The sequence below is a fragment of the Odocoileus virginianus genome, chromosome 6 (assembly GCF_023699985.2).
Source record: "Odocoileus virginianus isolate 20LAN1187 ecotype Illinois chromosome 6, Ovbor_1.2, whole genome shotgun sequence".
Lineage (NCBI taxonomy): Eukaryota > Metazoa > Chordata > Mammalia > Artiodactyla > Cervidae > Odocoileus > Odocoileus virginianus.
Window position 1 is genome coordinate 69,332,067 of NC_069679.1, and position 11,654 is coordinate 69,343,720.

The following is an 11,654-nucleotide window of genomic DNA, read 5'->3' on the forward strand; positions in this document are numbered from 1 at the left end:
AGTTCTACCTGTACTTTTTAGACAGGTCATGCTTAGCCAAGTCCTATGATCTAATGTGAGATGCTATGACATTAATAACTAGGGGCTGCAAGAAGTAACACAGCAGTGATCAATGGCGTCTTGGTTGATGGTTTTACAATGAGATATCAAATGCCAAAGTCATTATACTTGAAACACCTCTGTTTTAGCACAACCCAAGAGAACAATGAGAATGATAGTGTCAGCATTTTTTAAGTGCCTAACATATTCCAGGCCCCACTTAGGTCCTTTCTTTGGACCGTCACAAAACTCCAGGGAAGTACATTTCACCTCTCAGTCTAAAATGTCAGATATAACGTTGATCCCCTGGAAGCCTAAGACTTTGGGCAAGATCACATACTTGGGGCTTCCATGGTGGCTCAGTGGTAAAGAATATGCATGTCAATGCAGGAGACCCGGGTTCCATCCCTAATCTAGGAGGATCCCACATGACATGGAGCAACTAAGCCTTTGCACTAGAACTATTGAGCCTGTGCCCTAGTAGAGCCCTGAAGCTGCTGCTGCTGCCCCCATGTGCTCTGTGTTCCACAACAAGAGAAGCCACTGCAGGGAGAAGCCTGTGCACCACAACTAGAGTGTAGCCCCTACTCTCGGCACCTACAGAAAAGCCCGTGAAGCAACGAAGACCCAGCACAGACAAATATAAATAAATAAAATTATCTACTTAGCAGGCTGTTGAACTGCTGTTGATATTCATATGCCAATGACATGGAATTTTTGATCTTCCTACTGCATCAGTCAGTTTGTCTCTTATTGCTATCTTTTATGTCTGGCTTGTTTAACACTATCAAAAACACAAACCAGTAACAAAATTTGTACCTAATCAACCAAGGAAAAGTCTAATAAACTACTAAACAAGGGCATGCCAGTTCAAACAAGATGTGCTGCAGGCACATCCATGAAACATCAGTAACCACAACATAAATAAGTACAGGTCCTCTTGTTGGTTGGAATCTAACAGTTCCCATTATCATTGAGAGGAGTAGTAAGACTAAGACCAGATATAAAATATTAAATGCATTTAACCACACAGATCCCTTTTAAATTGCCAAGTCATTTTATTTGAAGATAACAACTTGGGAATTATCAGTGTGATTATTGATCATTTCTCCCAGTAAGTGCCAGTGTGATTTTCTCCATTTTGTGAACTCCAGTTTTATTTACTTGGGCTCACGGGATTTTCCTCCAACAGTTTGTGTATCATCCTCTTCAAGTATATCTTTTACGTAGTAAGTGGCACCCATAAATGCTGCAAAGAAAAGAAGGCAAAGGCGAAGAAGCAGTAGAGTTAATGATTTGTTTAGACTCAACCTCAGACTGGCTTGAATACCTACTTCTTTGTCAGGTGGAATACCACTATCTACACTGCCACCTGGTCCTCTCTCAGTACAATTTGGTGGTTTCCAACCTCGCTGACAGTGACAATGTTTATTGCTGTTGCACACCCCTCTGTAATTGCATTTCTTGACATCACAGTCAAAACCCAGGTCTTGAAAAAAAGTACAGTTTTGGTTCTTACAGTATGCTCCTGGGCCACAGTTTGCACCATCCACTACAAGCCCCATTTCTGGCACATCTGTCCCGAAGTGGTCGTCATACCCAAAGCAGGATCGTGGTGTAACATCAGGTACTATTATATGATGAAAAGTAGTGTGCTCCCCACCACCAGGAATTTTCTTCACATCCCCACAGTGCAGCATTCCACACAGAACATCATCTTGCTCACATGGTACAGATCTTCCTCCTCCTCGACCCACCCTCACACCACAGTTTCCAAATCGGTCGCCCCTGATATTCAGTATGTTATAGCATGCTGGCGCAGCCTCTTTTATGTTATAGCCAAAGAGGGCTTGACACTGTAAATCACGGTCACTACAGTTTCCCTTCACACAAACAGCTGATGGTGAACACGGGGTTCCATCCTGGATGTAAGTGTCAGCTGGACACTCATGTGTCTTCCCGCTACAGTATTCTGGTAGATCACAGATACCAAGAATATCTCTGCACGTATATCCAGGTTGAGCATATTTACACTTTCTGCAGCAATCTCCATAATCACAATCACTGCCAAGGGTGAGGACACAATTGGAATTGCAACATACATCCTGAGTACAGTCTTTGAGGGTGCCACAGTCACATTCTTCGTTGGGATCTCTCTTCTTGTCACCACATCGTCTTGCTTCATAAGGAAAATTATTGTATGGTACATTTGGGATACTCAAACAAGGATCCCACGAATGTATCCGTCTGTGAATGATGTTATAAGTACAATTACTCATCATATCTAGAAGACCCAGATTAGCATTCATGAGACAGTTTTGTCTCCGAAAACATCGACAACCTGTAATATCATGAGGAGCACCCAAAACATGACCTATTGCATGTGCTGCAATAGTTGCAGTTAAAAATATGTGGTATCTTGGAGCATATACATATGATGCTCCCCAATTGGGATTGCATGCTCCGTTAAAGCTGCTACCATAGAAGGCCCCAGCAATTTTATGTCCTGTTATAAGCAATGAAGAATCATGAGGAATTTGATTAAAAAATCCCCAAAATTTCCATAAACCAAAGTCAGTTACTGCAGGTCCAACACTATTATAGCTATACAAATCCATCGGATCGTTGCCATCCCATATACATATAACACGTATCAAAACCTGAAGTTGAGCCTGGTAAAAAATACTATGCAATATGTTATTTATAATCACTATATTCTCTACTATATGTGTCTTATTAGTGTCCTGAGCATATAATGAGTTAGAAACTGTGTAGTGAAGTTTTAAGCCTTTCCTGTGTGGCCACCACAAATACACAGGGCCTGCTCTAGGCATTTCAGAAATCATTGCCTCCTCATACTCTTGATTTATATCTTTCTCTTCAGTCTCACATTTCTCGTCCTCTGCTGCTGTTTTCTGTGTCACAAGCTGAGAAATCAGATGCTCAAATTTGGAAGAAGCCTCCAACGGTTTGATTTCGTAAGTGAAGTCGTCCAGCTGCAGCATGCCACGCAGACCCCCGTGGCAGGTGTCCAGTGTACCCATGGACCCAGGAACCCCTTCCAGATAGCTAAAGTGGTAACAGTCTCGGGGGATATAAGGGTAGTTCTCTTGCATGGCACCTTGGTCATTATTGGTGATCACAGGAAAGTGTCTGGGCAGCAAGCTCTTCTTGACTCTCAAGTGAACCACGTGTCTTTGGCCGCTGAAGCGAATCTTGTAGGAGAGCTGGCCTTGTCTCTCAATTCCACTCACTCTGTGGGACACCTTCCTGGGAATCACAATTTCAGAAGAAGTGAAGCGCCATCCTGGTGGATCATGGGAACAGCAGGCTGGAAACAGGAATAGCCAGAGCAGAGGCAGCCAGAGATCACCTCTCAGGTGGGCCTGGGTCCAGGCACGCCCCATGAGTGAGGAAGTCTGTGACCAAAGAAAATGCGCTCCGGTGGGAGGCAGGCAAGACTATCCCTGGAGCAGCAACTTGTAGATAGCAGGATAGTCCTGAGGAGAGCAGAGACAGACTGGAGGCTAGGCAACCCCAGAGAGGTGGGGGAGGGAGGGGAAACTCTTACATAACAATGTGTCCTCATGAAGGGGAGGGGCTGTACTGAGTGGTCCTAGGGATCCTAACACAGGGGTGTTAGGGAACACAAAACATGGCAGAAATTAGGAAAAACAGAGTGCATATCTGGGCTGAGTGGTACCATGGTCCTTTGGAAAAGTCACAGGGGAAGAATCAGGGGGTTTGAGACAGTGATTGACTTTTTGCCCTCAAACCAAAATGAGACAAGGCTTCAATTTGTAATGAAAATACAACATGGAGAAGAGAGTGGAAGCTTCTTTTAGTCAGACTTTTGAGGAGAGAATCAAATTCTTTCATACTTTACAAACGTGGAATGTGTTGGGGGTGATGAGTGGAACAAAACAATAGTGTCATGAGTAGAAATGTGAGGGTGGATAATAATAGTTCCTTATAAAGTTAAAATTATGCCTGCCCTGTGTCTTGGTGATTCTAGCCATAGAAAGTTACCACAATGATTCTATATACATATTCATAACAGCATTATGCTTGAATTTATTCCATAGACTGGAAACAAGCAAACAGTACTGAACAGATGAATGATGGACAGACTGGCATATTCGTTCAGAGGGAAAATCCTCAGTAAATCCGAACAAGTTTCTGATATGTGTACGATCATGGATGTATCTCATAGATAATATGATAACAGAAAGAAATCAGACCAAAGAAGCTTTACATAGGACTTCCTTTGTATGATGTTCTGAAATAGTCCAAAGAGATATATGGGGAATAGAATTTTAATCAGTGCTCTCCTGATGTGAGGGAATGGAGGGATGGAGGGAACTTTCTGGAGTGATGGGAAACTTCTGAATCTTGGCCTGGGTTGTGTTCAAGATGAACATTTGCCTCCGGAGTCCACATGTTGAAATCCAACCCCCCCCCCCCCGCTCCAGGTGATGGTATTAGCAGTTGGGGTCTTTGGGAGGTGATTGGTGCTTTTACAAAGAGGCCTCAGAGAGATCCTTCAACCCTTCTTCCCTGTGCGGTTACAATGAGAAGGTGCCATCTATGAACCAGGAATGGTTCTCACCAGACTGAATGTACTGGTGCTTTGTTTTTGACTTACTGGCCTCCAGAGCTGAGAAATAAAGTTCTGTCTTATGTATAAGTCACTTAGTCTAAGGTATTTTCCTGACTTGACAGAACATAACATTAAAAAGTCCATCCCTGTTATGAAGTAGCGGAGAACATGGCTGGAGTGTGTTTGTGTCCTAATGATTTGTGGAATGTAGCACTTCCAGTCGTAAGTTGGATATTTAGTTGGGGATATACCTCAACAAAGTGCTGGAGAAGTGGCTGGGTTATTTCCTTTTTCTATAAGCTTCTAGTAAAATGTAGGAAGAAAAAGGCGATTTAAAGATTAAACTGTTCATCAAAGAGCAGTGGAACTTAAAAGATTTGGAAAATTCCCAGGCCATTCATACAGAAAATATTGAGAAATCATGGTCTGAAAAGAACACTATGAACGTGGCCAGAATCCACTTGATTAATTAGTCTTCTCCAAAACAGAACAGGAGCTATGTACAAGACAATAGGAGAATGACCCTCTTGCCCCACAGGGTGATCCAGGGATCATTAGATCAGTTTCAAAGGAGGAGTCTCCAGTGCCTGCAGGATCTTGTCATGCCGGGTCAGACTTGCCTCACTCCTGGGCTCCTCCACCATCCCAGCAGGACAGACAACAGTAGCCACTCTTCTGTAAGGTACAGGCAGCTGGTTTCGGCAGTGTCCACACTGGGCAGTCTCTATCAATGTGCAAATTCCACCGAGATTTTGAAGGATGGAGATTACTGGAGCCAAGGGCTCATGACCTTTGAGAAGCAGGGCTCCATAGAGAATACACAATAGGGCACTGCCCAGCAGAGCCATGAGGGCAGGCCACTTCAGAACCCCAGACTAGTGGAACCATTGCACATTATTTCAGCCTTGGGCATTCGACTGTAGCCCATGAGAAGTACAGCGTGGGCTATGCCCTGCGAAGTGATGGGGTAGGCCTCCAGGAGGCCTGGGTGTCCAACCCAGAACTGCCACCTCAGTGTGTCTGGAAGGCAAGACCTTCACTCCAGTGAGTCAGGGAGTGGGACAAAATCCCCAGTGTGCCTGGAGGGAGGAAAGAACACGGAACCAAAGAGGATTAATTAATCTCTTGCTTTAAGATTTTAGACATATGTGGAAACTGTCACTCCTTTCTTCCCTCCTATTTCTCCCTTTTGGAATGGGAGTGTCTATCTTATGCCTGTCCCACCATTGTATTTTTGAAGCATATAACTTTGGTGACCTTTTACAAAAATTATTCAGGAAGTTCCCTGGTAGCCTAGTGGTTAGGATTCTAGGCTTTCACTTCTGTGACCCAGGTTCAATCCCTGATCAGGGAACTGAGATCCTACAAGCCACGCAGAGTGGCCAAGAAAAAATTATTCAGAAATATCCATATATAATTGAAAGATAAAAATTGAGACTTTGACAGAAGGTGGTTTGAATTTATCTGGGCCATTATGTGACTGATGTCATCTTTTAATCCTCTTTTCTTCCTATTTGTTCCTGTCAGGATCTCCCAGTGTCCAATGTAGCATCTCACTTATTTTTGAGTGATATAAAGTTCTGGAGACTTAGAAGTCTGAGATAAGGATGCCATCATGTTTCGAGTTCTGACGCAAGCTGTCTTCAGGGTTGCAGGCTGCCAAATCCTCCTTGTATCTCTGCATGGCTTAAAGAGACATGTGTGTATGTGTGTCCCATAATTTATTGCACCTTCAAGATCCTACAATGTAGACTCCTCTCCCAGGGAAGCGTCTTTCAGAGAGAGAACCATTATCCATATGACTTGTTCATTTCCAAAAACAGCTGGAATCTTCCTCTTGGATTTCTCACTCTTGGCTTCCCATGTGTACATGTGATAAAACACTGTACATGGTGATGTGATATGAGGGCTAGATGCCCGAGTGCGGTTGGTGCACACAGTACATTGAGGCTGCCCTTGTTAAAACACTGCAGGAAGCATGCTGTGGGAAAAGGCCACAAGGTCATAACATGACGCATCCCCATCAGATTTCCAAACTGGCAGTGACTCAGGCACATACTCACTACAGTCATGGGAAGTCACCCCCACAGTTTTTAAAAATATTTTCTTTTCCACTTCCAAGGTAATCAAGGGAGAAAAAAGAGAAGTTACTATGTTATCAGAGAGTGGAAGGTATTTTGTTGAATAATATAAAGCATTTACAGTTTGGCACTGTGTCACCTTATATATGACAGGATGTTGTAATGAGACATATTGAATATTCCAATAAAACTGTTGTGATTATAGCCTCCTAATAGAACCCCACATTTTTTTCAAATAAAAACTAACAGTATTTGAATATTGATATCGTTATTCCTATTTTGCCAAAAAGAAAAAATAGAACATGAATAACCTACCTACTGGTCAGGAAAAAATGTTTATAACCAAAAAAAGAAAAAAAAAACCCACAAAAGAAAACAATAAATCTTGATTCACCAAGAGCTGTTGACTGATAAAATCACTTAAATTGGATATGTCAGTGGGATTTTACCAATAAAGTAATTCCTAAACTCTACAGTTACAGAATACTAAAAACATACAAAAGTGCTGTTTTTATAGACAGCATAACTGAAATATAGTTTAACCAATGGTTTACAAGGTAGTCAAATACCACAACAGCAAACCATGGAAGGAGTCATAAATTAAGTGTTTCCTACATGTCTGAAAAGCTTTCAGCTGGGACCAATCTTGTGTTTTTGTCTTTGAAGGATGACTGCTGTAAAATGACCATATTCATTAGCCTGACCTCTAAAAAGCAATAAGCTTAATTTATAGAATGAACAAATGAGCAAATTTTCTGTTGTTCTCAAAGTATAATACAATCCCTTTATTTAAGTGGAGGGTATCGGAAGTGAAAACCCACGGTGTGAATCTCCCTCTCACTTCAGGGATGAGGGCATCGAAGCCCAGAGAAACACAGGAACTTGGCCGAGATCAGCTCAGCAAGGCCTCTGATTTCCCGTTCAGAGGGAGCTGGGGCTCTGGGATGGTCCTTTCCCCCTGAGTTATAACATCGTAACAGACTTGCTCTGGGTGAGTATGTAGCAGATTTGGAACTCTTAGATCCTATCTATACCTCAGCTACAGTTTCTCTTCTTTTCCAGGAGATAAGGGTCACTTGTGTTGAATGGTTTCCCAGGGAGTTGATCGCTGTACAGCAACTCTGAGATGCACTCTTTGCACCTTCACCAAAAATCTCCCTGCACTAAAGCACTGTCACTACAGGGAATCCCGTCCTGCACGTGGACATCTTCTGGGCACTGATGAGATGTCCCATTGCACCACTCTGGAAGGTCACATTCATTGATCTGAGGTCTACAGAGCTCCCCTGATGGCATGAACTTGCAGTCTTTGCAACAAAGCCCGAAAGCACAAGCAGCCCCAGGTCTTAGAGTGCAGTTCAACAGACAACAGGGATCTTGTTCACACTGCTTTATAGATCCACAGTCACACTTCTCTTCTCCTTCAATCACACCATTCCCACAGCGCTTCAGCATGAAGACTGCCCCTGGAATTGGAGGATTGTGCAGACATGATCCCTGGTTTAAAGTGGTCTTTGTAAATTCTGCATAGCTACAATTCGTGAATCTCTCTGCTGGCAACCTGATAGCATTCATGATGCAAGTTCTTTGTCCACACACACAGAATTCTTCATCATGCTGCATACCCAGAGTATGACCTAACTCATGAGCTACGGTGAGGGCAAAAACAGACCAGGGGTCTCCTTTGAAATTATTAACTCCACAGTCGAGAGGAGGGTGACATATTCCTGCCACATAGACTATAGCAAGGACACTTAAAAGTGAACCTTTAACAAAAATATATGCAGCATCATACTGTAGCTCGGAAAGACTGATTTGTTTTCTCTGTCTTTATTAGTAATTTGTGTCCTCTCTCTCTGTTTTTAGTGTGGAAAGTTTATAAGTTTTACTGATATTTTCAAAGAATCAACTTTGGTTTCATTGATTTTTCTCTATTTATTTTCAATTTCATTATTTTCTGCTTTATTTAATTTCTTCTCTTCTGCTCACTTTGGGTTAAATTAGAAAGCAGACTAGTACAGATCTTCTTTCTAATATATGCAATCAGTGTTATGAATTTTCATAAATACTAAATACTGCTTTCACTGCACCTCATTAATTTTGAAAAGCTGTGAGATTTCCATCTTTGAAATTTGTTATGTTTCAGAATGTGTTCTACTTGGTAAATGTTACATATGAGTTTCAGAAGAATGTGTTCTGTTGTTGAATGAACTGTTTTATAAATGTCAATTATATCCAGTTGATTGATGGAGTTGAGTTCATCTATATCCTTCCTTACTAATTTTCTGCTTGCTGGGTCTGTTGTTGTTGTTCACTCGTCCAGTCCTGTCCGACTCTTTGCGACCCCATGGACTGCAGCACGCCAAGGCCTCCCTGTCCCTCACCATCTCCCAAAGTTTGCCCAAGTTCATGTTCATTGCATTGGTGATACCATGCAACCATCTCATCCTCTGACACCCTCTTCTTCTACCCTCCATCTTTCCCAGCATCAGGGACTTTTTCAATGAATCATCTGTTCACATCAGATGACCAAAATACTGGAGCTTCAGCTTCAGCATCAGTCCTTCCTGGTTTGATTTCTTTGCTGTCCAAGAGACTTTCAGGAGCCTTCTCCAGCATCATAGTTTGAAGGTATCAATTCTTTGGTGTTCTGCCTTCTTAACGGTCCAGCTCTCACAACCATATGTGACCACTAGGAAGACCAGGGCCTAGACTATAAGGACCTTTGTCAGAAGAATGATGTCTCTGCTTTTCAACACACTGTCTAGGTTTGTCATCGCTTTTCTGCCAAGAAGCAATTGTTTTCTGATTTCATGGATGCAGTCACTGCAGTCATTTTGGAGCCCAAGAAGAGGAAATCTGTCACTACTTTTACCTTTTCCCCTTCGATTTGCCATGCAGTAATGGGGCCAGATGCCATGATCTTAATTTTTTTAAAATATTTAGTCTTAAGCTCGCTCTTTCATTCTCCTGCTTCACCCTCATCAGGAGGGTCTTTTGCTGGGTTTACCAATAACTAATAGAGAGTTGTTGACATCTCCGAATATAATAATGCATTTGTCAGTTTCTTCTTTCAGGTTTATCATTTTTTTCTGCTGCCCTGTATTTTGCTGCCCTGTTATTAGGAATATACACATTAAAGATTGTCATGCCTTTTGGAGAACTGACCACTTTATCATTATTTAGTGCTCCTTTGTATACCTGATCATTTTCCTTGCTCTGAATTCTGCTTTGTTTGAAATTAATATGGCTATTCCAGCATAGCTTTGATTAGTCTTAGCATAGTATCATTCTTCATCCTTTTACTCTTTATCAGTGTCTTAAAGTATGTTTCTTGTAGACAACTTATAGCTTGGTCTTGTATTTTATATACTCTGATAACTTCTTTCTTTTAAAATGTATATTCACATTTAAAGTGATTATTGATATATTTGGTTAATATCTACCATATTTATGTTTTCTGTTTATTGCTCTTGTTCAGTTTTTTGTCTTCTATTCTTTCTCTCTTTTTGCCTTTTGTGGTTTTAATTCTGAAAATGTTTCTCACTTAAATGAAACCTACAAAACTTAGTTCCCTTGAGCCACTTTCCATCCCCTTTGCAGTATAATTCTGTTAAATATTTCTTCTCTATATATTGAGAACTACATTAGACAATATTATATTTGCTTTAGCTACTAAATATAATTTATAAAATTCAAGAGGAAAAAGAAAGTCCATTGGATTTACCCATATTTTAACTCTTCCACCGTCCTTCTTCCTTCTTGATATTAAAAGATTCCTTGTTTTATAATTTCTGTTCTGTTTCAAAAATTTTCTTTAGCCATTGTTTCAAGCAGGTCTGCTAGTGACAAATTCTCTTAATTTTCCTTCATCTGAGTATGTCTTGGTTTCCTCAGCATTCCTGATGAGTATTTTCACGGGATATAAAGTTCTGTATTGATATTTTAATTCTTGTGAAATACTTTGCTATTTCCTTCTGGCCTGTGTGGTGTCTAACAAAAAATCTGCTACTTTTCAAATTGTTTCCCCCTTAGAGGTAAGATTAGGCAACATAAAATTTCTCTCAAAGTACTTTCAAGATTTTTTTCTTTGTCTTTTAGTTTTCACAATATAATTATGATGTGTCCGTCATGGATTTCCTTGGGTATATCCTGTTTGTGATTCTGAACTTCTTAAATCTGTAGGCTATGACTTTCACCAACTTTTAGAAATCTTCAGTCATTATTTGAGTACTCAGAATCCCTGCCCTAATCTTCTCTCTTTCTGTAACTGGGATAACATGAATGTTATATCTTTTGTTATAGTCCTAGAGGTTACACATTTTTTCCACTTTATTTTTTCTCTCTGCTCTTCAGATTTAGTAGTAATTCTTGCTCTGTGTTGTTTCACTACTTATTTCCTCTGTTAACTCTATTTTATTTTCCAGCCCATCCATTGACTTTCTGCCTTTTGTATTTTTCAGTTATAAATTTCCATTATTTTCTTTTAAAAAATATCTTATACTTCTTTGGTAGGACTTTATTTTCCTGAAATATTCTACTTTTCCCAATTGTCTTGATCATCCTTGCCATTGTTCATTGGAGCATTTTTATGTTGGCTACTTCAAAATTCTTACCAGATAATACCAACATCTGCATCATCTCAGAGTTGGCATCTATTAATCACCTTTTCTCCTTCAAGTTGAAACTTCTCTACTTCTTTTTATGACAGGTGAATTTTCATTGTATTCTGAACATTTTGGCTGTTACATTTTGAGGCTTTAGATCTTATATAAATACCAGGACCCCTCTGACAGTGCACTAGCAGAGGAAGAGAAGTATTTCATTGTTATTGATATGATGATACATGCTCAGGTCTCCACTCTGTTTCTGTTGATGTGCTGAGGAGAAGGGGAACCTCACATCGTTAAAGTATGGAGCACATTAATTTCCCC

General features: G+C 40.8%; 1 protein-coding gene across 1 annotated transcript; it reads right to left on the reverse strand.

Annotated features, from left to right (window-relative positions):
• Positions 1 to 1,077: 1,077 nt before the first annotated feature.
• On the reverse strand, positions 1,078 to 3,600 carry LOC110130449 (disintegrin and metalloproteinase domain-containing protein 20-like). Its single transcript, XM_020882471.2, has 2 exons — positions 1,559 to 3,600; positions 1,078 to 1,288 (listed from the first exon to the last, which is right to left on the reverse strand). The coding sequence occupies exons 1-2, from the start codon at positions 3,444 to 3,446 to the stop codon at positions 1,200 to 1,202; spliced, it is 1,977 nt and encodes a 658-aa protein (XP_020738130.2). The 5' UTR covers positions 3,447 to 3,600; the 3' UTR covers positions 1,078 to 1,199.
• Positions 3,601 to 11,654: the final 8,054 nt, after the last annotated feature.

Bases quoted from the DNA above. Each gene is read 5' to 3' on its own strand.
- LOC110130449 (XM_020882471.2), bottom strand. From the start codon at position 3,446: ATGGGGCGTGCCTGGACCCAGGCCCACCTGAGAGGTGATCTCTGGCTG. The intron at 1,289-1,558 runs GTAAGAACCAAA...TTTTCTTTGCAG, and splicing joins CTGTGGCCCAGGAGCATACT to CATTTATGGGTGCCACTTAC.